The sequence below is a fragment of the Pseudomyrmex gracilis genome, unplaced genomic scaffold, assembly GCF_002006095.1.
Source record: "Pseudomyrmex gracilis isolate BER0280 unplaced genomic scaffold, ASM200609v1 scaffold_49, whole genome shotgun sequence".
Lineage (NCBI taxonomy): Eukaryota > Metazoa > Arthropoda > Insecta > Hymenoptera > Formicidae > Pseudomyrmex > Pseudomyrmex gracilis.
This window is the reverse complement of record NW_018020633.1, coordinates 145,450-171,707: the sequence shown is the minus strand read 5'-3', so window position 1 is coordinate 171,707 and position 26,258 is coordinate 145,450. Positions and strand designations below refer to the sequence as shown.

At 41.6% G+C, this 26,258-nt stretch overlaps 1 protein-coding gene across 2 annotated transcripts in view; it reads right to left on the bottom strand.

Annotated features, from left to right (window-relative positions):
• LOC109853493 (TWiK family of potassium channels protein 9-like) overlaps positions 1-26,258 on the bottom strand; it is a 196,551-nt gene that overhangs the window by 31,862 nt on the left and 138,431 nt on the right. The window contains exons 4-6 of one of the 2 annotated variants that reach the window (XM_020425673.1): positions 14,884-15,412; positions 12,956-14,141; positions 11,725-12,010 (exon numbers count right to left, since the gene is read on the bottom strand). In XM_020425673.1, the coding sequence (XP_020281262.1) occupies positions 11,725-12,010; positions 12,956-13,315 (646 nt within the window). In that variant the 5' untranslated portion in view covers positions 13,316-14,141; positions 14,884-15,412. Of the gene's footprint in view, positions 1-11,724; positions 12,011-12,955; positions 14,142-14,210; positions 14,261-14,883; positions 15,413-26,258 lie in introns of those variants that run through there. The other variant, XM_020425672.1, reaches the window with a different exon arrangement.

The window sequence follows — 26,258 nt, the reverse complement described above, 5'->3', positions numbered from 1 at the left end:
AAATTGCAGATTGAATGGGCGATAATAATTTCTCGATCTGATGCAAAATACGCGCGCGCCAGCAGGCGAATTTCATCGTCGCGAGAGCGGCTGTAGACTCGATGTTGCAGCTTGATCGTTTTTTTTTTTTTTTTTTTTTTTTTTTTTTTTTTTTTTTTTTTTTTTTATAGTGACAGAAACACAGAAACGCACACATGAAAAAAAACCTATCGCTTCTGTGTATTCAACGAAATGAATACGAACGAACTAGAGCTGACGACTATAGCTGTTGTCTTGCATCCGATACTGAATTATAATTAGTTCGAAATGAGCTTCGCGCGATCTCTCATTATTGCGTTCTAAAAAAAACATACCGATACGTTATTGCTCGCGGTATAACTGTACTTTACAGCTTTCATCGCGCAGTTACGTAAATTACGACGAGTTTTACGCGTCGAGGAATTTTACGATTATTTAAGCTGATTATGTGTGTATATACTATATTCTCTTTTCGGTTTATGCTGACTCTGTAATCAATACGAGATTTGCGCATATCAGCAAGATTTATGCGTCGCAGCAAGATAAAATTAATTTCGTAAATGGACGAGCAGATTATAATTGACATTGCAACATCATTAATGAAATAACAAGCGTTCACACACACACACGCACGTGTTTTCTTTTTCCTTGTTTGGAACTTAGATATCTATTGTTGGTAGTCAGACATCTGTTCTGTTATCTCATTATGTATTACGCGTGTCGCGCGTGTGTTGATGTTTTAATATTAATTCGCTGTGCCACTCTTGCCAAGTTTGACGTAACGCAGCGGCTGACGCGAATGTTGCATAAAGTAATCACAGCAACGCATACAAATCGATGTGTAGAAAGGTTCGCTTACATCCCGTTTGTAAACCAAGAAACTCGACCGTACTTCTCCTGCTTCGAGGTGTTATCCCCGGACGGAAAGTGAGATTACGCTTAATGTATTCTCCCGGGTATACAACTTCTTCGTCTCCGAGACGAGAGGCCGTGCTCGTCGTCACAGGGAGACGAGAATTGTCGTTCGCGACCGTGCACACACCCAAGACCGCCGTAACGTTTGGCCATTGCCATGTTAATGGCCCGCTACGTTAGGTCTCTTCGGCTTCTTTGCGGTTAGATTAAGGGGCGCGTATAATTTTACCGCCATATCTCCTCCAAATTCGCAAAGTCAGAACAGAGCCTTTCCACAGATATCAGGAATGCAAATACGACCGGATACACGCTAAGTCGGCGGACAAATCTGCATCTCTCCGAGTTTATATCGCCGCGAGAAATTAACTGCTTTTTCAAGACGCAACGCGAGTTACTGACTGTAACGTGTACCGACAGAAAGTTGAACATATGTGACAAACTCTGTGATACACGATTGCGACTTGCATGTTTTTTTTTTTTTGTTTTTTTTTATAACAAATTTTGCACACACAAACTCTCTCCCGTGCTATACAAACGAGGAAACTTATAATGGGAAAGTAATGATGTGACGGTAGAAATGTTCTCTCTGTGCATTTGTCAAGCTGTACAAATGTATCCGATACACACGACGGAGAGAGAACTCTCTAGGCAACTTGCATTGCAACAAAAGGACAATACGAACGCACACGGCCGCACGTGAACGCCGCCGCGCGACAACATTTCTACAACATTACCGTCGGTACACTCTCCGTACCTACTATTTTTTTCGCAGCGATTCGAAGCACGCCGCGTTTAACTCACTTTCTCGTTCTCTCTCTCTCTCTCTCTCTCTCTCTCTTTCTCTCTCTTACACATACTCTTTCCTTTCCGCTCCGAAGTCCTGCGACAAATGAATCCGCTGGAAACTCGGAGCGTTCGCACACGCAACGCGCGGATCGTTAACAACTTTCGCGCTCCCTTGATCCTAAGTCAAGAGCTCCAGTCATCGAAATTGGATGCGGGCGAGTTGCGTTAACAACTTCGCAAAGATATTTTTGCCGCCGATATTTTTCGATATCTTTTTTTGTACGAATGGAACGAGGCGCAGTTCGCGTGGAGAGATCAAGCGAGCAAGCGCGGGCGCGCGCGCGAAGGTAGATCTCGTTTTAATTCCAAACGTCTCGTGCATATTCAGAAGTTTTGCGCCGAATGTCAGGACGTTGTTATGCTAAGACCGCGAACGCTCCCGGTTAGCTCTTAGCATATTTCGCCTATATTTCCAGCAGTGCCGTAACCGTGCGGAGACGGAGCGCTTTCAGAGAGGAGCGACGACGCCCGTCTTGCCCAGAAACGCGCGTTGCTCCTCTCTGCTTTGCCCGTTCTCTTTCCGTCTGCCGCCACCGCCGCCTGCATTTGCATTAGCGGGGTTTAATTACTCCCTGGTACGTTCTATTTTCAACTGCTTGACGACGACGACGACGACGACGACGACGACCGTCGTCACCGAATGCTTGTCTCGTGTCTCAACTTCAGCCTGCAAGAGTTTCGAGAAGCGATACTCTCCTCGACCCGCCGCGAATTGCGAGAGCTAACACGCAAGTGGTCGGTGTTTGTACACCGTATGCTGGAAATCGCTTTCAAAGTTGTCCGCGGCCGAGCAAACAGAAACGAACTGTGTATTTCTTGGAGTTTTCTTGTGCGACGTAATCGAGGGAACGCGCAGTCGAGAGGTCGAGAAGCCGTGATTGCGGGCTCTCGGATAAGAGTCTTGATTGACCGTAATGACGACAACGCCGACGTTGGACTCTATTTATCCGCAGCCTCATCCGGTCAGCCACACGGCCAGGAGTTGTCGTCACCGCACAACTTGGTGACGCGACTGGATAGTTAAAGGCGACAATTATACGCAATTAAAATCGTCCGACGGCGACACGTTCGTGCTGCAGACGACAAGCGGCGAAATTAGCATTGTCAAAACGTGCTGTAGACGTGTTGTAGATGTTGTGTGTACGCACGTTATCGGATACATCGCTGCGCAGCATGAAAGCACACGTTTAGATCGACCCTTGTTCCGTAAATATTGTGTCGTGCAAAAAGTGTTAAAAAAAAAAAAGATACAGACAACATTTAACATTTACAAATAGATATTTAATTTCATAACGGTATCTTCTAAAGAAAGTTAAAAAATGCTGAAAAATGTCAGATTACATGGGCAATTTTGATTTACATCAAACACAGAAAAATCCATTTTGTTCGTTACTTGCTAAGTGCCCGAAATTTTCGTCCGCGTTTGCTATCTCAAGCACCGACCGCAGATTTATAGATGTCGAGTGGCTGCGCCTTTGTACAAGCAGCAGCAGCGTGCGCAGCAGAAAACGTATGCAGGCGCGTGCTGTGGGTCCACGCTTCTGCTTTCTGTCGTTCCGCTTCGTTCCTATCTCTCTCGGCGCATTTCCTCATTATTTATGAATTTATGCGGCCGCCTTGTCGTAAATAGATTTAAAAAGGATCAGCACAAGCCGGCCTCTCGCCCCCGATAGTCCGCGCGAGAGATACGTTCACAACGAGGTGTACACGAAGGATTACGCGGCGAAGTTTTTATTGAGAAGATTATTCCGAAATATGGAATAACGACTAAAAGAATGCATAATATACGTTAGAAGCTTTCATATGCGCTTGAATTCTTTTTCTTTTTTTTTTCTTTTTTTATTTTAACACGATTAGAACTTTTACAGGGCAGAGTGCACGCTCTACGCTCGAGTAACCGCTTTTATATTAAAAACATATTAATTCATACATTATGTTAATGCTTCGACAATTAAAAAAAAAAAGGATACAGGGCTTTGCGCAATACAAAAGCTGTTATTACAATCAATTACAATTTTCCGTGTGATTAAAAAAGTTAAAATCAAAATTTAATTTAACGAAAATTTACATGCTGATATTTACATACTGAAAAAGGGAGACTGTGTTAACAGAGTGTTTAATGTTAATTATAATTTATTGCATGATATTCACAAGTCCTTCGTTCATAAGCGACTGCATTATTTGATGCGTTATACGAAGGAGGAGGGAGAGAGGGGAGGAAAAAAGCCGTTGCAAGAAACGAGCGTATAATCTTGAAGACAAATGCCGTCTTACGAGGCCCGTGCGATAGCTCGAAAGTCGTTCTCGCCCGTGCAACTCAGACATTAATAATAACAGCGTAACTAGGTCGTTACTTTTCGAGGGGAAAAATAATTTCCAAGTGTAATTAGATATTCGCTGCACCGGAGAGGAAACTACGGGGCGGAGGATGCTGCGTCTGCGCGGTTCTCTGTTTCTCCGTTAAAAGCGTGACGCATTAATCAGCCGCGAGTTTTCTCGCTTTCCACTTTCTTTCTATCGTTCTTGCGAATTTCTCGGAGTTCTTTTGTACGAGAGCGGCGTGTGCGTTAATTGAAATAAATAATTAGATAATTGCAAAAAAATTCATAATTGGATAATTAAAATACTCTGTAGTTCTCAAAAGAAACATTAAATGACTATAAAAGTATACTTTGGAATGTGGCGTATAATACTTTCTCTCTTTTTCTCTTTTTCTCTTCTTGTTTTTTACAATATACGTATAAGGTCTATCTCTTGTCGAAAAAATAGAAACGATGAGTTACAATTACATCTACGCTTGCAAATTCAAAGCAACAATAAAATAAAACGGCATCATTTATTCCGCCGCCGAGTATATCAATTATATTTTTTATATACTTAAATAAAAATATTTAAAAATTTTGTTCTTGTGGTTAATTTTATTTGTAGCTTCCTAATTGATGTATCATCGAGAAGAAAAAGATGTACATACAATCGAAGTGTTATCTATGACCAAGCGAAGGAGAGAAAAGGGAAACACGTTATCTCCCTCCCCCTTCTTGCAACGAGATTAAAAAATATATCCCAAAGGCGTGCCCGATTCCACTCGAGCGACGATCGATCATTCGTATATATTACCATTTCCGCGGTGGAGCTCGGTGTGCGCGCGGGAAAGAAAAAGAGGATATCCATCTTCCCGTGGCATTCGACGTCGACGTCTAGGGGTATACACTATCATCGTCGCCGTTGCTATGTAAGAGAACCGTCGCTATTTCTCTCGGGGAGAATAGCGATGAGAAATAAAAGTGACGTTTCTCCGCACCGGCTAGACTGTTTTTCTCATTTTTTTATTTTCCTCCTCACTCCGTCAATGACGGGGTTATCGGATCCGCGGTAATGAGCTGAAGTTTTGTATGAGTCAATCACCGGTGTTTGATAAGTCGGATTCTTTTACAGAGAGATAAAGATAGATAAATAGATAGATAAAGAAAGAGAGAGAAGAGAAAGAGAAAGAGAGAGAGAGAGAGAGAGAGATAGAGAAAGAGAGAGAAAGAGAAGAGAAGAGAAGAGAAAAGTAGAAAAAAGTTCTTTCTTATTAACTTTATACTATATCGAAAAATTTAATAAAATTACTCCAAAGAGCTCTTTCGGGAAAAGCGAGCTGATTGCATTTTCTTTCTCACTTTGAAAATGTCAGGCAATTGTTTTGATAACAAAACAGATGACTCGGAAATTTAATTTAATCCGGAAATCGTACGCACTAAACGTAGTTTGAGCGTTGTTCAGAGTGAGTTTCCGCGCTCCATATTCTACAGAAATTGTAGAACAGATCGGAATGCAGCATCAGTAAAACAGGCAAAATCGATTTTGCGCACAAATTTCACTTCATTTGTATGTAGCGCACGAACAAGTTAGAGCTATAGATATATATCTACCATGGACGAATCGATTGATATGACCGTTTGCTATTGATGATCGTACGCCTAACAGATCAGACTTTTGCAAAAGCTTCACGTAGTCTACACTGTGGCAACGGTTATTGAGTTTTCGAATAGCGACGTTGGTATTTCCGTTGCCGATTGCGTACATCTTTTCAAAATAAAATTTTATTCACTATAAATAAACTAAAAAAGCGTCATAACGCGTATTGCGATCGCAATAATGGCTTTATAACGTCTTTTTAACACGTAACCTATTTGTTCAATTTATTTTCATAAATGATTTGTGTTATTCGCTACGCCACAAACAAATATTATGTGACACGAGCAGAGGCAACATTTTGTAGCAAATACACACACACACACACACACATTCCTTTTTCCTCAAAATTGCAAATAATATTCGTTGTTGAATGCAAAATATTATATACGTTAATTATTGTATATTCACTTGTTGTGCGCTATTTGTCGACGTGGTATTAGCGAGCGAAATAAAGCGCACAAGTTAAGCCAAGTCAGACGCGAAAATGGAACAAGCGCGGTAGATGGTGGCGGTCGTGATTCTATTGGTTCGTTTGCGGAAGCTGGCGAAAATAGAAAATGAAAATAGCAATTTCACGGAGTAATGGCAGAAGAGGTGAAGAAGAAGAAGATGGGGAACGTCTGAGGGCTGACGCGTCCAAAAGACGAAGGACGAGAAAACGAGTAGAACGCCAGAAGGAGAAAGAAGAAAAATGTGAGAGGAAGAAAGAACGAAGAGAAGGAGACAGGCGTGATTCGAATCTCGTGCAACTCGAAGACGCCCGTAGGTGCGCCCTTTGCCACTTCGAGACTTCCTTACCACTTTTTCGAACTTCGCGTGCACGTTCCGCCTCTCGCCCGTTTCTTATCTCTGCTTCGATTAATCCTTACGCTTCAAGTTCGCGATAATGACGGGAAAAGTTTCCGGAGAGGTTGCTCTATGTATTATATTGTTAAAGTTTGAATCATTTAAAAGTGTATTCTTTCGTCCGGACGTTTCGATCGTCAAGAATTTTTCAGCAACTTTGCAAATCTCTTATATTTCGGGATAATTTTGCAGTAACAGTTTTTTTTCCCCTATTTTTTGTTTCGGTCGTCCCGTTTTACTCCGGGAAATTAATCTATTCGAATTCGATTCTACGTGTTTGCGCAAACACACTTCGACGTAAAGTTAATACACAAAGTTCAGACGTTTATACTACGAACGGAACAAGCTCAAACCAATTGGGGGAAAGGGTGCGACGCAGCATCACCGAAACGAGCGACAAATTGTGATTAGTCGGCATCCCTTCTCGCGTCTTGCAATCCATTAGAGGGCGACGGGATTAATCTTCTGATTAAAATTCACCACTTCCTTCATTCCGTCGTCATTAAGACGACGCAAAATCGCGTCTGCTCTTTCCTCGGTCAATCCGTTGTTGCGACAACTCCGAATGGAAACATAAAAGGAAATATATACAAAAAAGATAGCGGTGTACGTCCGACAACAAGAGAACGTTGCGCCATTGTGAAATAAAGCTTACTGTCTCACATTGCACAAACACATATGAACATATAGGTTTGTGTGTGTGTGTGTGTATCTTTTGCGGCGCGCGCATGAATATACCGTGGAATGTTGCGAGAGTAATCATTCGAGATGATTAATGGAACCTTCATCTGTGGATTGTTTCAGCCAAAGCAATATAAACGTCAAAAATAAATACGTACACATATGCGCACGTATTTACAATACACACACACACACACACGCGAGTGCTTTGTTTTGAAAAGAAGTGAAATATTGTTATTTATATGATATTTTTGCGTTCGCTTATTTTTCTCTTAAAAATTCGTTTCGCATGATATCGATTTTGAAAGAAGCGATCAGTCATGTTACATTTAGCTCCGAATAACACATCAAAAATTTCCGACAACTAAGAGAGAGAGAGAATCAAAGTAAACAAAAATACACACATACACATACACGTATACATATGCGTTATGGTGTATTTATATTTCTCCGCTTTCACAATAGACATCGATTCCGTCATAAATGATAGACATCGATTGCGAACAAATAAGGTAATGCGCCAGAAAGACGGCTTATATATACGTAAAATTTGTATACGCGCCGCGCACACTGAGGATAACGCGGATTAGGGATACATAAGTAGATCAAGCGAGGAATATCTCTTAGGAATATCCTTTAGGAAGATATAGCCCAATTCCTGGAGAGAGAGAGAGATAGAGAGAGCCGTGTTACTTCTTGGTTGCCGTCCAGCCGCTATGGTGCTCGAAACTATTTTCTGAATACGCAACTCTTGCCCGTGGAGAGGCAAGCGGCCAAATATTCATGCGACCTCATATCGTGAAATGCAAACGGATGATTCGTCTCCTGCGATACGTAAACTGAATTATGCGCCACCGGAGTTGGAGATAGGAATCGTAGCGCGGGAGGTGTACGGAGCGTGGAGTAAAGTAGAAAAGAGCGTGAACGTCTATCGCAGACTCGAAGAATATAAAATCAAAAGGGGTTAAGAGGTTCTAAAACATTGACTGTCTGCGCAACTTTGTTGCCTTCGCATAAATAGTTACGTCTCTTTCGAGGAACTATCTAGAAGTGAATTCAAAGTAGGATATTTTTCTTACGTTTCTTTCGTAAAATTCCATAAATTTTCTTATATAATAATATGTGTGTATAGTTTAAAGTTTTACTAATAACACACACACACACACAGATACACATTCTTTCTCTCTCTCTCTCTTTCTATCACCTACTGATATTGCCCTCTTAATATACAAAGTTTGTAAGTCTTTAATTTACGAATATTTTCTATCTATGTGTTTACGCGCGTATAAGAAGAGAATGTAGAATTAACTTGATTACACACACAAAACTTTTGCTTTTCAATTATTATACGTCCTAATTAAAAGTTCATTCATTTTGAGCTGATTTTCTACGCTTAATTTTGTGGCCATACAAATATACGCGTACAAACGTGCATTGTCACAAAAAAGTTTTCCTCTCATTTCTCCGACTGATATGTCGGTTATTTTTTGCTCGCGAAAAGTTACGAATGATAGCATCCGCTTAGTATTATGCCCGTACAAAGTTTCCCTACCAACCGGCACATGGTTGACTCGGTGAACAATATTTTCGTGCTTGGACAAGCCGATAAAAAGTACCGGGATACTTCCCGTAATTAACTACCGTGCAATGCTGCGCAAAAAAAAAAAAAAAAGAAAAAGCAAACACCACGACCAACGACAGACAGTATAGCAGTACGTTCGCGCCTGTGTAAAAAAAAAAAAAAAAAAAAAAAAAAAACCCAGAGACAGCAAACCAAACGGTTTTTCATTTGCGAAACGAGATACGGAAGAAGTAGAAACGGTCAGCGTGTGGCAAGACGAGAACGAACTTCACCGGGGGTACAGATTAATTTCCTACAACCCGAGTCTGCGTATCCATCAGACGCTGTTCCATTATCGAGTCTGTTGCTAACGATGGCTTTCGCAGCAGAGACGGTGTAGTATTGCGCGAGGTCATGGTTACGCAACAAATTGCAATAGCTAACGCCTAGAGACCGCGAGAATGGATTACTCTCGCCTCGATATCAAAAGTAATGTGATTTTTTTTTCGCCGAGTAATAACTACCGATCTCGCTTAACGACGAGCTATATTCACGAATGGTCGACGCATTACCCACGGACGATAGACGAAAAACACAAAAAAAAAAAACTCTCAGTCACGCTAAAATTTATATTAAAATTCATGAGACACACGCGCGTGTTTCCCCGCCGCGATTACACCTCCGCGCGTATTACGCCCACTCTATATACAATGCCGGCGAAAATTGCGAATGCTGTATCACACGACCCTAGGGATTTTACGTATTTCGTAGCAGACGATCAATCGTATATGCCCACCCTCTGTATACGCAGAAACTGACGTGGGGCTTACGAAATATTAATTTACCAGAATCTGGCCACGCGCGGCGGTACAGTTCGTGTGATTAAATCTCGGTAAAAACGATATGTACGCGTAGCGCGAGTTCCGTAGTCATTGTATGTTTTCCCCGTAATTACACGAGGAGTAAATTGTCGAGAGAGAGAGAGCTTGAAATGGATTTAGTGCGCGTTCCGTATAAACAAAACGGAAGTTGCTTAAAAATTATGCCCGACGATTAGTTTTAAGCTCGATTTAAAATGTTTCTTACTCCGCTTCTCTCTGATCCGTGAAATATAACAGTAAAATTAACAAGTAACCAATATAAAACAAATATAATATTTACAATTGTTCGTAAAGTATCCGTTTTATTATTTATTTCTCTTATTGTTAGTAAAATACAATAATGAGAAAAATAAAAAAGTAACAAACCTTGATTACATCAACTAAAATATAATGATTACAGCACGCACGGCTGTTACCATCAACCAAGATTGTCTCGGGCGATTCAGTTATAAGTAGATATAAAAAAAAAAAAAAAAAAGAAAATATATCTGTATCGAGCAACCTATCGATAATGCGATAAGCCGCTCAATGTCGCTGGTCATTATTTCCTTCTTTTTTTTCAAATATCCACCGACTCATGAAGTTCCAATCCGTTTCAGTAATAACTAGAGTAAACGATCGGACGTGACGTCACTTGCTTCGAGCGCCACTAAGTCGGAAGCAATGAAATTGTCGGGAATATCGTCGGAAAGTGCAGCAAGCCGATGTCCTCGTAACGGACAACAGATTTGCATTGGCGGAACGCGGTCATTATACGTGCTAATGTCGTATTTTGTTTGCTCCGAAAATTGATGCTCGCTATATTGTTCTTTTTGTTCCGTTTTTTTTATTTTTTTTATTTTTTTTTGGTTTTTAATAACGATTTATTTTATTTTTAGTTTTTGTTTTTGTAAACCGCGGAATTTGTTCCAATCAATGTTATTTGGTCTGAATAAAAAATTTAAAAAAAAATCTATTTGATCAAATACTGTTTTTCTTTGCCTCATTCGCGATTTGTTGTATAATCGGATTTTTCTGTAAAAGTCACCGCAGAATTTCAGAAAAACTCCAACAATCGCATTTGTCTTGATAAACAAAAAAAAAACACGATTGAACGAGAAGATACTAAATTTGTTACGTATGTGAATGGTTTGCTCTCCAAACTATCGATTATCGATAAAGAGAGTGAAGAAAATTTGATTTACAAATTGTTTGAGCGTATACAGACGCGTGTGTGCCTGACGCGCAAATTTTAGAAATCTACCTGAGAATTATCGACACGCGACATCACAGCTACACAATTATTTCTCCGGGGTTAACGGGGCGAATTAATTGACGTGCTATATTTGATTTAAGTAATTATCTGCCTTCGCGCAGATGTCTTTCCGCAGTGTTCGTCTCCGCCCGTTCTCTTCTCTCTCCACTTGCCTACTAATTACATACAAATATTCTGCTGCGCCAGCCTTTCGCGCGTAAGCTTCGTACCTACGTACACACACTGCTTGTGCATAAAGGGGAATCGCGCGAACGGAGGATGGGAGGTAAACATCATCCGCGCACACTTTGTAGTTACGACGCTGATAATGATTGTATGCCGTTGCTTATCGCACTGTTACAACAACTGCCGTAAACATCTTGCGATTTACGACTTAGATACGTACTTTCTGTGGCCGTTAACGCATTAAAAATATTATCTCTTGCACGAGAGACTCTTGATAAATCAGCAACATTACACGCACAAATGGAAATTCAATATTATCATCGCGTTCTGTGCGAACTGTAAGCGCGAGAATAAAAAAAATGTTTCAAGAAAATATATATATATATATATCTAACTTATATATTGGAAGAAACAGATCAACTTTCTGTTACATCTCCTGTAACACACTACAATATCAGATTTCATTATCCTAAAGATCCTTTGCCTTGTTAGATTCCTATTACGAGAATTCGACGTTTACAAGAATTCGGCGCGCGCTAGAACGCAGAGCGAAAATGGCGACGTGGAATAATTAATTAATTACATTTAGAACTTACCGATAGTAGTGAGAACTGTCAGAGAATAGAGGAACGCCTTTGCAAAGTTCCATTCGTAATCCGGCACGCGGCGTTCCGTTACGGTCTCGCTCGCGGAGCTCTTGGTGTACGTTCCGGCATTCTGGGTCGCCATCATGTCCTCCGTGATCCTTTTCACTAGTTGGTCCTGAAACCGCGCGATCTCCTGATCAGCCAACCTCGTCCAGTTCTCGCGATAGAGAACGTTCAACTCTTCCGTGATTATCCATATGTTCTCCACGGTCTTAGCTCGAGCCTCGCGATTAAGCTTCGTCACACAGAAAGTTCGTAATTAGACGACATTTGAAATATATTGTCAGATGCTTTAGAGAAAGTTTATAGTTTGTGTGTGTGTGTGTGTGTGTGTGTGTGTGTGGCACGTGATTATGGAGTTATAACTTACAACTGACATTAATTAAATTCTCATGTTGAGTAATTGAAACATTGAAACACGCAACGAGTTTCACGATTTATATCGTAAACACACAATAACGACTTATTTTATTTACAATCTCTTAATGTGCTTCAACATCCAAGTGATTCTGAAATTTCACGTGGAGAAAAGAAACACAATCGGGAATAGTAATCCGAGCAAATCTTTTCTTCAGCGGAGATCGCGACAATAAAACTTGATAAGAGGAACACGAGGAATATTCAGTTTCTTGTCAATGAATGATCGCTATCGGGACAACAATCCGTTGTCGCTATTATTGGCCGGAAGCAACAGACAGCAGTCCTTTGTACTAGTGTCCTCGGGGAATACGCTTTTCCTTTAAAGGGTAAGGATAGAGGAAAGGAAGCACGATCGATAAAACTTCGTTGAAACGAGCGCTCGCGCCAGAACGCACCGATAATTCGATTGACTTCGGGTTCAGTGAGGTCACCTCAGGTAGAAAAGCGGAATGAAACCGGAGACGTGACGATAAATCGAGAGACTGGTGCCGCCGGAACTGTTTGTTACTTCTCGTGGAAAAGAAAAGCAAAAACTAAAAGTTCGCGTGCTCATGTCCGCGATACTCGCAACGACAATCGTAACGTACTCAACAGAGCTATCGACAAAGCTGTTTATCTCATTTGTCACATTTCTTATGATTCTATCGCGTTGCGAAATTTGCGTGCGAAAAATCAAAGAGAGATAAAACGTAAAAAAAAAAAACAAAACTGAAATAAAATATTACATTTACGTATACGAAAAGCGATGCTGTTCTCTTACTTGTTTGAGCCAAGCGGTGGTGTTTCTCTTGGTATGCTGATTTCCAGCTATCGTCGTGGCGAGAGTTCTCTGTTGCGGACCGATATCGGCCCCGCCCTCGATACCCAGGAAGATTAAGCTTCCCACTACGGTGTAGGCCACCAGACCGGTACATATTGCAAGATTTATCAGAAATCCTTTGCAGAAAGAGTGCTGGCTGGCCTTGTCCGGCACGCCCCCGAAGCACAGACATCTCACTTGGCGAGACGGATGCGTCTTCGAGCGTTCCGATGTCGATCTCTTCAGAGACGAGGTATTGCCGTTATTCGCTGGCTTGAAGCCCTCGTAAGCTCTGTAATGTCTGACGTTGTCCTTCTCCATTCTCTCTATTTCCTGTCTCCGCAGAGTCACCGGGTCCTGCCGCCGCGTTTGCCGTCGGATACGTCGTCGTGCGCATGCATCTGCCACTCGCCGCTTGATTTCGCGCTAGTAGAGTTCACAATTGACAATTTTTCTTTTTTTTTTTTTTTTGGTTTTACTACAGAGTATCGCAGTACTTTCTCTTCCGTTCTCACCGAAATGATGATCTCGCGTCGGGTGACATGTCAAACGCTTCACGTGAGATGCGCGTGTTCAAAAACGCACTGTTCGTCCACTTCGGCTACTCGGCCACATTTGTTTTTTTTTTTTGTTTTTTTTTTTGTTTTTTTTTATTTCACTACAATCGTACGCGGAAATTTATTTCGGAATATCATAGTTCGCGATGATACAGTCGGTCACACTCGTTCGTTCATCACACTCGTGTGCGTAAAGTAACACATCGAGTTATCATACTTCGCAATGACTAAGCAATACTATCTGAAGGAATGAAATTTCGTAATAGAGTTTTCTTCGTACACGTGTACTAGAATTTCGTAGACTCAATCTCCGCGAATACATGACTGCCGCTTCTCGCAGTTTCTATAACGCAATCTCTATAAGGGGACGGATTTCGCACTTCTTTGCTCGTCTTCTTCAAATTCGCTCGCGTCATTCGGCGCGTGTCACTTTGATTTTTGTCACTGTCGATTTCTTATTACGACGCGCGGTCGAAATCGCTCGACTGGATGATACCCTCGAGTAAGGATTTCCCGTCGGCGGCGAAGGGACGCTCGATCGTACGTGATGCGGACACTTCCGTCATTTTTTCATAGCGGGAACGCTCGGGCTGGAATGTGGATTGGAATTCTATAGAGAAAATCGATGCTCGCGAAATATGTTCCGCGATATTAGTTACCTCTTGAAACCTCTTTTGTTGCCGACCATAAAACCGACACCGCGCGCTCGCGCGCGCGCGCGTAGAAAAAAATATTTTCTCGCAAAAAAGAAGATATTAATAATGAAGAGTATATCGTTAAACTCACTTTAGCCCGTACATGTCTCTTTTATTTTAACATTATTTTTTTATTGCAATTATAAAGCAAGCTATAAAGTTTCGTTTACGTCAGTAAAGATAAACAACTCACAGTATCTACAGTTTGTTGCTAAGCAGCAATTTGCAAAATCTTGTATTTTTTGAACATAACGAAAGCGGAACAAACTTTTTTTTTATTACCATGTATACGTGAGAAGAATAATCATCGTTCATCGCGCATTTATTCGGCACGGCATTCGACTTAAGAAGTATGAACAACTCGAGTTATGCGATTTAATTTAAGTTCGTAAACGAATCGCGATACGAATGGTACTTCGTGCCAACTAATGCATCGCCTCGCTGCACGTGAAAACGGATGAAAAATAACGTCTTCGAGAAAGCGAGGGAGCTGTTAATCTCTTCTCCTTCTCCTTTCCACGACTCCTCTCTGTATTTTTCGCTCTCATCGGAAAAATAGAAACTTAAAGAAAGAACACAGAAAGAAAGAGAGAATTTTCGAAAGAGTCTGTATGAGTCACTTAAACTTTTTCCTTACCGTTTGAATACGAAGCCACTCAGTTTTCCGCTTTTCCATCCTCTCCTCGGTTCCGGGCGCAAAAAACAATAAAAAAAAAAAAAAAAAAAAAAAACGAATAGCAATGGAAGACGATTCGTCGGCGAACGATGAAAACTTCAAAGCCTCATTCCAACAAACCGGATTTCCGTAATAAGTACGCACGACGTACGTCCGTCGCTTCGCGACGGTGCCGCCGGTTCTCGCGTTGACTGAATGTTTCCGACCGTGGCTTTTTTTCCAATTTTATCCTCTCTTCGTTCTCGACAAATTTCCGCACCGTTTTGATTCACCGTCGAGCGGCCACGGCGACTCTCTTTAGACAGAATCGTACTTTTCGCACTTCAAAAAGCCGATTAGCATGCCCCGAAGTCGAAACTGTAAGTTTACTTGTGTTTATCACGTTCCGCGAGCGCCTGCGGTCGCCGCATGTAAATAAATCGCACGTCTTCCAGGTTTCTCTCGGAGCTCAGGAACGTCGTGCTCCAACACTTTCGTGCTCGACTGGGTTCTGAAAGGAAAAAAAAACGAAGATTCGATTACTTACACTAGTTTCCTCAAAAGAACGCTAAGTGATTACTTGGTCATTAACCTCCCCGTGTGTCGCGATATATATCACTTTATTATTGACAGTGCGTTCGCAATTGAAACAGTTCGGCGAATGTGCCTGACGCGCGCCACATTATGATAAAAGAGACGCGCGCGCTTCCGCAATATCGTCGAGCGAATTCAATGCACTCAGACGAATTTTATTCCCAGTCGGAATTTGTGAGAATCCGGGCAACGGCGTTGCCCCGTCCGTGACTGCTTCGACGTCCTAAGAAAGACGGTTGAATTCCAGAAGGACTTTCGACGTAGAATTATTCGAGGGCCCTGGGGGAAATCGCGGGAAACTTCCCGAGCTACGTGTTTTCCTGTGTACTTGCACTCGGTCACCTGGAGCTTTCCAACGAGGACAATAATCGACGGTCATGGCAGACTCCACCATTATGGGAAGTACAGGAAAAAGAGAAGGAAGGGTGGGAAGAGTAAGAAGAAGAAGAAGAAGAAGAAGTCGAGACGAGCGATAGACGGCTGCGGGATAGCAGGCTCGCTTTGGATCGTGAGAAACGTCGATGGATTCTGCGCGGAAAATATTGCTTTCTTCGTACGTTCGACATCCATAAATGCATAGCAAGATCAACCGATCCGCGACACCGCCTCCTTTATTCTTCAGCATGATTTAAGACTCGGGTTTTGAAGGATACGGAATAACGGCCGGATTTGAAACTTTCATGGAAAAATGATTTGCATAATGTGTAAGCCGGCGAATGATCTATATTTTCGGAAAAAGCGATGAAATATCTTCTAATATCGAGAAGCATGAAATGTATATGGGTATAATAACCCTTCTCTCCAGTTTCTATCATATACATACATTCTCGATAATTTCGAACGAAATGCTGTTTGGAAAGTTTGGGAATAATTTGAATTTGAAGGTTTGCAACACAATGGTAGCAGCAGCTGCAAGATATCTAAACTCAAAGCGACGAGAAGTCCAAATCCGGTATACTTGCTTGCATAATAGCGAAACATCTCCTAGAATTTACCCTCTAGTGATCATTTGCATTCATAGCCGCCTAAATATGCACAATATATACATATATATATGGTTCATGCATAGACACTTCCCGACAGTCACATTCACACGAACACGGTCGAGGTAAGCACGCTCAGATACTAACTCGACGCTAATTTATCGTTTGGCGTGATCGATCGTCGCGCTCGATCGGCTCCCCGCTCTCTCTCTCTCTCTCTCTCTCTCTCTCTCTCTCTCTCTCTCTCTCTCTCTCTCTCTCTTTGCGGCGAAGAAACGATCTCGCCTCGCGGAACAAACTGCCAGGCCAGACTGCTGATCGTAAATCGGATCTGATCTCTTTTCCTTTCGTCTCGATTTGCGGTCTTTCCTTTTTTTACGACTTATTTACGAACCTGCGTCTCCGCACAAGTGTTTTCTCATATAAAAAGATCCTATTTATATGTTTATTACTGTTAATAATCGTCCACATATCCTCTTTAAGTTTATTGGATTGCTCGAGAAAAACGTTGCATATACAAGATCACGTTGATCGTTAGCGCGTAAAATCCGTCTCATGCTTCGAAAAGTGATAAAGGCATTTATGAGAGGCATTTAATACACACAATTAAAACTCGATATTTTTTTATAAAGTTACTATCGGTCGGATGTGTTTAAAAAGAAACACGTCTTGTAAAATGCAAGTCTCTGAACTTCTACGATTACATTATTATTAATATGTATTAATAATATATATATAGTAATACGTATAGTAAAAGTTTTTATATTATTTTTTGTGAAAGAGAAGAGAAACGCAAGAAAAATTAACTTGAATGTACGTTATTGCAATTTCCGCGCGATTTTTGGCTCATCTGCATACAACTAATATTCAGAATTGAAATGATATAATTTTTCGCGAAATTCAAATTATATGTCTGATATGTTAAAACATTATCTCGCAAAAAGTACGTATATCGCGTTTTTACATTATTAGCATTTATAATTAACCAATTCGCGCAGTGAGAATCGAAGGATAACCGACGCAAGAGAGACGATTATATCACAAACTGCTCATCGTCGTCGACGATCGTGAAAGGTTTACGCGGGCGGTAATTCGCGCACTGCGAAAAGCAAAGATGGATGAGGAAAGGAAGAGGAGTGACAGAGAGAGAGAGAGAGAGCGATAAATGTGCAAGAGAAGAACGAAATACGAAAAGAGGAGGGATAAGAGAGGAAGACGAAATGCAATTTTTCCGTTCGGCGCTTTTTCCAGCGACAGGGGAACCACCTGTGCTCGTCTCAGCGACTTTTAAATTCATACCATTGCCGGCTCTATTTGCTGAAAAATGTTTATTCAATTTCGTTTACCGTCACTGCAAGATATTTACCCGGTCGCTTTTGCTCGAACAGTTCTCTCGCCACCGCGGACGATGGGAATTGGACGACGCGGGCACACGAACGATGAGGGCAAAAGGAGGTCGTCGGCGAAGTAAGTTCACGATATGTACAAGAGATCGCATTTTTCCACTAGAGTTCTAAAAGAGATATGTATAAAACAACGTTTAACCTGTGACGAAATAAGCATATTATATTTTCAGGTCGACGACGTTTATCTCTCTCTCGAGTTGCTTTAGTGTTTAAAGCAGCGTTAGAAATTTATGGCGGACAACAAGAAGAAAAATTGAGAAACAAATTGTAGGAATTACGCGGAAAGAAATGATGAGTCACGTAGAACATTTGAGAGAGCTTTCCCCGAGCGACGTACGACTGCACATTTCGCGCGAATATAAATCTATAGAATAAATCGACGATCTTAATCATTGCGACGAAAATAGGGTCGTACATGCGGACTGAATTACGATGAGTCGAGAATGAAGTTACGAATATATCCTCTCTCGAGTCCGCGTCGATTTTGTCTGGTTTTGTGTATCAGCGAACGAGATCGCTGTCGGCGATAGAAATTTATGGCAGAGTCGAAACCCTCGAAAATTTCATTAAGCCGTCCATGCAGCGATATTGAGAATCGACGGCGAACCGATCGAAAATGGAAGTCACTATCGCGATACAATGCATTCAACGTATCGTCCGCGGTGCGCGCGAAGTGAAACGTTTACGGTTTAATACTTGGCTACGCAATAAAAAAAAAAAAAAAAGAAAAAAGTTATTTGTTTTTCTATAAATAAAATCGAGACACATGTATCTTTGAAAACTTCTTTCGTTAATTATATTACATAGCGGACATTTCGAACGATTTGTGTACCACCGATCGTCCAACAGATCGTCGCGAAAAAAAGAAACGTCATATTAGATTCTTTTTGCCAAGTTTTTCTAAGCGTCTCCCATGCGAATTTTCTTGCCTTGCACGCTTCCAACTTTTTCTTCGGAAGCTGTTCGGGTTAGCCGCGCGGTTTTATCTGCGCGAAATTGTGAGCACACCGAGCATACCGCAAGAAACCGAGGGAAAGAAACTACAAAGAAACAAATAACGACGATTCGACATTTTCGCACAGATGTTCGGCAAACTTGCAGCGCGCGCTCCGCGCGTGTCTGACCACTAGCGTCCGTGACTACTTGCGTCTAGCATCGATGTGTTTAACGTTGGTTGGTTGCCGCGGAGCGGTCTGGAATTTTTCGTTCTGGCATGCGATTTTTCTGCGACGTCGGGAAAAAAGAAAGGTATTCGAAACAAGTCTCCTCGCGCGATTCGGCTTGTTAAGCGTATAGCGAGAGAGGAAAAGCATCTGCACGCGGAATTTTCTTTCTGAGAAACACCGCGTTTTCTCGTCGCGAAAAACTTGTCCCTCGTGTTTCCCGCAAAGTTTCTCGGTTAAAGGCAGGCCTGGGTTTGCGACGCGAATGAACAAGTTGTCGATAAACCGCGACGCGCGATTGCGATCCGACTATCCCGCATGAATTCTTGCTCTCTCTCTCTCTCTCTTCTTCTCTTTCTTTTTCTTCACGTCGTCATGTTGCGTCAATATTTCCGTCGAGCAACGAGCGAGCTCTTTACTTTGAAGAAACGTCTCCACCTATGCCATCGACTAACGGGAGATTGGACAAGTTTTCGCGCTGCTTTAGCGACGCGTGGCGAACGTGTCTGATATTTCGCGAAATCATGTTTATACGATCGCAAAACAATTGTCACAATAGTGGCGAGTGTAAATCTCGCGTATTTACGTTGGAATTTTCACAAGTAGACGGAAAACCAAAAGTCGTTTGTGTATATACCAGCGACATATATCTTATATAAAATCTTATACAGGAACGTTAATATAAAGCACACGATCTTGCGTACACCGCGTTATTAACTTATCGCAAAGTTTGAAGTTCGGGCGCGTATTCGACCCTCATTCCCTCGGACGCTCATCGGGTAAGTAACGTAACGTCGAAGCAACGAAGTTCCTCCAATAAAGCTTTAAACGCGTCTTGCCGATCCATAAATTAACTTGAGCAATAACAGTTCGTCGCGAGAACCCGCGATTATTATCGAATGAACTTCCGGCTTAGCCGCGGCTGTGGGACGCAATTACTTCCTGTCCGCGTCGCGGCTACGGGTCCATTCGAGTTCAGCATTAATTTCTGCCGTAAACGTTGTATACCGGTTACTGCAAACCGGCTGATGCGCCGTTTCCGCAGTGCACACGGCACGGTGTGTGGCGTTGCCCGGCGGTAGTCGCCGATGTAATTGCCTCGACCCGAAGCCGTCCGCGAAGAGTCGGCGATCCGAATGCGGTTTATTAGGTGGCCGTGCTCAATTATCGCGCGTACGACAATAATTTGCCGTCGTTTGTGTGTTGGCCGTGGCCTAATCACAGCCAAGCGGAATTGACTGAAACGCGACTCATTCGAGTCTCGCTCTCGCACTCACGCGATCGATCCGCCAAAAGTGTGCCGCGCGTGAACGTTGCGCTTGATATTAGTCGAAAACCAACATGAGTATTGACACGGAATGTGCACGGGAGTGATTTAGAGGACTTCTTCATTAACTGGAGTGAGCCGGAATTATGCACGCTGCGTGTATAGTGCAACAATCGCGCGCGCGCGCGCGCGCCTGGTTCTCTTCTTCCCCCTCTCCCCCCCCTCCAATCACCGATAATGAAATTAATTTAATGTAACGCAAAATTGTCGCGAAAGTAACGCGCGTATTAAGCGATATCGATTAAATTCGCAGCTAGCGAAAATGCACGTTAGCGCGTACGCGCTTTGGCATCCCGATGTAGATTTTATCTGTATTAATACGCGCGAATGATTGTAGCATGACTGATGCGACATCATAAATTCATAAATAATTACTGACCGAACGTATAACACCTGCAGATGTTTATTACATTAACTCATCTGAATGTATCATCGGATTCGCAACGTTAGAATAACAGTTGCGCGCGCGCACGTAACTACCGAGATAATACATTTACGCGCAGACATAAATGGAAATTGTACTGATTCAGGAATCTATTACATTAATTGCTAATATCATGTCAACATTTTCCACTTTCGTCTTTTTACGTATTTGAATTCACGCGTGTTATCCTATTATTCAAATACCTAGTGATATCCCAAATTCGCAAAATTGATTAAATTCTTGTTATTTTATATAAATACAGTAAAAATAACTCTTAAAAGAAATTAAGTTTTAAAACAAGGAATTACAACGTTATAGAAATTGCATATATAGAATAATAGAGAATTTGTGCTTAGAAACGCAGAATGAGAATGAAATAGAATTTTGCATTACAATAAAGACAATAATTAAGTTAGAAAACGCTTGTCATGTTACAACTCGTAACTATTTCCACTGCCAATCCCTATCTCGCGCTCTATATCATAATTTATGTTACCAAGGCATGGATTTACGCGTAACGGACAGTTCGTAGCATAGCTTGAATTCAATGGATGTTTGAAATTATATCAACGCAGAGGAGATATTAATGTTGCTTCTATTAATCACATCTCGTGTGTATTTACCTTGCAAGATTAATTCCATTCAAACATTTATGTATACAGGAGAAATAACTATCTAAATTCAAATCGAATTAAAGTAAATATATTATATTATTTATACATACAAATATAACTATAATGTAAATGTTCTATTTGTTTAAATTATATCCATTATGCGTGTTTACGTATTAGAACTATAATAAATCAAGAAGTATAGATTTTTATTTTACATGTTACACAATATTTTTACACACACACACACACACACACACGAGAGTAAGTAGTCTTTAAAACAACATGGATTACAAAACAATTTAATTTACTCGGAAGGGCTTGTAACATATGAAAGCGCATTGCGACTTGTCCCACGGATGCAATTTAAGAATAGTTTATGCTTACGCATGCGAACAAACCACGGAAAATGGAAATTAACTTGACAATTTTTTATCCACCCACGTGAAACTTTTTAAACGATATGTAGCACCGAAAAATTTTCTCTGCAACACTTTGTTCTTTATTTTTCTATATTCTTCAATGCAAAAGCACAGAATTATGTTTCAGAAACTTTATGTTCCTCGAATGCAGTGAATGAACAAAAAGCTTTTTCAGATCCATTTACGATAAAATATTAGAATACAATATTGTTATACATACTACTGAGCAAGAGAGAAAAAGAGAGACCAAGTCATCGGAAGATTTAGCTTGCAGCTAGCTGCTAGTTGAATGTAATCGAGCGTTGCTTTAACAATTTTACAGAAAGCCGGTAATATATTCGTGATTGTAAGGAAACGGGCAAAAATGTGCGCCACAGTGCAAACCAACTTGTTCCGCGGAAAAATACATTTCCATAAATTCTCGAACTCAAACTCTGAAATCTCTTTCTGCCTTCTTCTTTTCCCTTCTCTCTCTCTCTCTCTCTCTCTCTCTCTCTCTCTCTTCTGACATTCCGCTATTCGTACGGTATACCACGCTGATCGTTTTCTGCATTTTACATCGAATGCATTCGCAGTCAACAGTGGAAACGGCGGGAATCGATCTTGCGCGTACGCCGTGGGACGACAGTCGAATACTTCGGAATAAGAAGAAATTCACTTCCACAGTTCGCTAAACCGAGCCCGCCGATTCATCGGAAGTTCCTTCGGAATAGTAGGAATCGCCTACACACGCGTACTTTTCATATCTCTCGCTTTCCTCGCCGGACTTAAGAAATCTCTGGATGGATTTTATTGAAAATTTAATGCGGGGACAGAACACAAGGACAAGAAACGCATCGCGTACTTTTCGTATGAAGAAAACCCAGATGGGTGCAACGAAATACATGAAAAGATGTTGTGAAAAGATGGAAAGTGCATTCCTTTTGAACGTGAGCGCGGGAAAACGTGTACTCGGAAAAGTAGAATATATTGACTTATCCGCGCTTTGAATTTTCGAAGCGGGTAATACCCACCACGTAAATTCATATGCAAATAATTTCTCGAAATATCTTAAGTCAAATTTTTGTGGAAAAATAAGCTGATATAAAATTTGAAATAAATTAAAATGTGTCACAAATCTTTTTTATACGTAAATAAAGAACAAAATATGCGACAAATAAATAATTTCTCCACACGCAAAGCATTTAATTTATAATCCGTGAGAATTAGCGCTATTTCAATTTTTTTTTTTTTCGTGAATGTTTGCATGAAACAGTTTTTTGTAGCCCGTTATTGAAAGTGACGAATCTACGCGTACACTTTTTTTCTCTCTACCGCGTAGGTACGTTTTTTTTTCGATTTTTCTGTAGTCCATGTCGGCGGAGCGACGAAATAAAAGTTTCCGAGCGAGGGAAACCGTTCATGTGCCGCGGATAGCGCTTTTCGCGCTTCGAGCTAACGGAAAAGAGCACCGATAAAGTTTCGAGGTATTCCGAAATTTTCTTCACCATCGGCACGGACGGCGACAGCCACGTAGTGTGGAAAAGAGTCTCTTCTTTGGGAGAACTAAAAAGTATCGAATCTTTTTCAAAGACGAATAACGGAAACGGAACTCAATATACAAGAGTAGAACTTTTCATTACATTTCTCGTGCTATCTCTTTCTATTAAATCTTGCAACACAAATCTGACACGTAATACCGTTACCTGTATGTACGATAGTTGAATGCAAACAAAAGAATATTGCACATCTACTATCGCATACAAACAAATTAAAGTTAAATGCAAATTCGTTAAAACGTTATAAAAGACAAGAACAAATATTTTTCCTATGTAAACATAAAAAATAAAAATATTACGCGAAACTATAAAAGAAAAATTTCTTTTCACATCAAAAGTAATGAAATTCCTCTGCTCGCGTATATACGCGATGTATTAAGGGCCCTTCGCAAATGGAAGAGTGCTTGGCAGGAACTAGCCGGTGGTTGTTGCTGCGCGCGTGGCGCGCAACAGCGATTTCGATGACCGGTGGACAGTCGCATGCAAATTGTCGCGGCACGAAATGACAAATTAACGGCAGCGGGCCATTCATACGGACACTGATTAATTGCCATTTACTTGCAAATTTCCAGGGTGCGCGCGTTTACACGTCGCGCGGCTAACTCACGGTCCTGTCCTACCCCTCGGCGGCGCTCAATGCCAAAATGCGACTGTGCAACGCGCGCTACGCCGCCGCTACGTTCGCTCGTGTTTTCGTTGCAAATAATATTACAATCATGTTATCCGACCGTACTAAATCCTCCGTGTTAGATTCTCTGAGATCCAAAGCGCTATCAAGCGAGAGGCGAAACGTGCGAATTTGCGAGATTCGGTCTTGCATTAGAGCGCATCAAATACGTAAAACAGGCTTCTGTAATGTGTCTTATCTAAGTCACTCGGTTGTTCAAGCGTGTATACCCGTCACCGCGCAAAATTCATATTCGAGTTTCGTGCACGCAACGAATGCTTCCATGCTACTAGGCACGGCGTAATACAATGAAGTACTCTATCGACACTTGCTACCCTCTGCTATTCTCTGTTTACGTTGCCATCCACCGGTATCATGTTTATGACGTCGTAGAAAGTACCTGTCTATCGTGGAGGAGGAACCATCTAACCGGCAACCCTAGGCGGACTATAACTTATGCGCCTGTCTCGTGCGTGTGCGCGCGCGCGCGAGTGTAAATGTAAGTCTATTAGATGGTTCGACGATCCTGGAACACGATCCAACGGCGCGCACAAAGTTCGTCGAAAGTTCTCTGACATCGACAAAACTTTCGCCGTGACAAAGCCGACCGTCCTGCGAGTCTCTCGGTGCATTCGGTGGCAGAGCGGTACCGACAGCGCCAGCGCGCCGAGCTTGTTTGCCGAAGTGGTAATAAAATATCGCAACGCACTCGCTCGTGGTAAAATCGGAGAGTCGCGGTACCGTTAAAAATTATTGCCCCGCCGCCGTGTCGCGGCGATCGACTTCAGAGCGGATTTGATCTTATCTAATTTGCTGTAATGTGTAACACCTATGTGTAAACGTACGTACTCGAAAAGCGTGGCGCATCCGAGAACGTGAATAAAGACGAAACTCCCGCGATACGACCGAAGTAAAGTTTTATGTTTGCGACTCTGCGCAATGCGGTTTAATTACGTTTTTTTCCAATACGGATTGTTTCTCTAACCAAGATTATTATCCGATGTCTCCGCGTATATAAGCTTCCGTCGAGAGTAGCAGCTCTCTCGTCGAGGAAATATGCGCACGCGATCGTGTTTTTGTAACAGATAACGCATTAAAAGGGAACGTGCGTCGAAAAAAGTCTTTGCAACATTTGCCGCGTGTATAATAAACGCAGCGCGCGCTGCGTTTCTCAACACAGCAACTGTCTCGCTGAGTGAAGCGCGTATTCTTAATTAAGATCGGACAACACGAGTTCTTCAAAAAATTACAACAACTTTATTCTAGAAATTTTCAGCATGTTGGCATAAAAAGAGGTAACAACCTTCTCTCACATCCGTAAAGAATAGTAACGTTTCTTCTTTTGATATTCTTTTGTTCTCATTAGCATTCTTGATACAAAGTTTACAGGTGACCTCGTCTTTTCACCATTTCTCTTCAGCGCATCTTTTTCTGGTAACTTGTCCAATCCGTGAATTAATTTAAAAACCGATGTGCGTTATTTCTTTGAATTGACGCTTTTTATTTTACTAGCACAATACAAGCGCGCGCTCCGCGCACGCTGTTATTGTTTTTTTATTTTAACGTGTTGTGCCAGTTAACACAACCTGTCATCGCGATGACAGCTAGTATATACGTCTTACAAACCATGTAATACACATGATGTACATATGAGAGATGTCAGAAATAATGCATAAAAATCAAACTCAAAAAATAGAAAAAAAGGAGAATGGAAAACCAACACGTAACTAAAATCACGTGTCTTTAAAAACGTGACTAAAGTAAAGTCAGTGACAAAAAAACTAGAAAAACACTACGTGACTAAAATTACGTGTTTCAAAACGTGACCAAACAGTCACGTAACAAAAAAAAGAGTAAAAAAAAAATATTATATATAATATTTTATATCTATATATAACACACACACACACACACACACACACACACACACACACACACACACACACACACACACACACACACATATATATATATATACCGTAATTACATGACCAAAGTCAGTGATCCCGCCGCGGTCGCGCGGCCGAGGTCAGTGACTCCACCGCAGTCGCGCGACCGAGGTCATTGACCCCGCCGCGGTCGCGCGACCAAGGTCAGTGACCGCCTCCCCACCAAGGCCGCGCGCCCGCGGTCAGTGACCCTCCCCGCCAAGGCCGCGCGGCGGAGGTCAGTAACATTAATGTAGTATGTATATAATACATATAATACAATATAAAGTATAA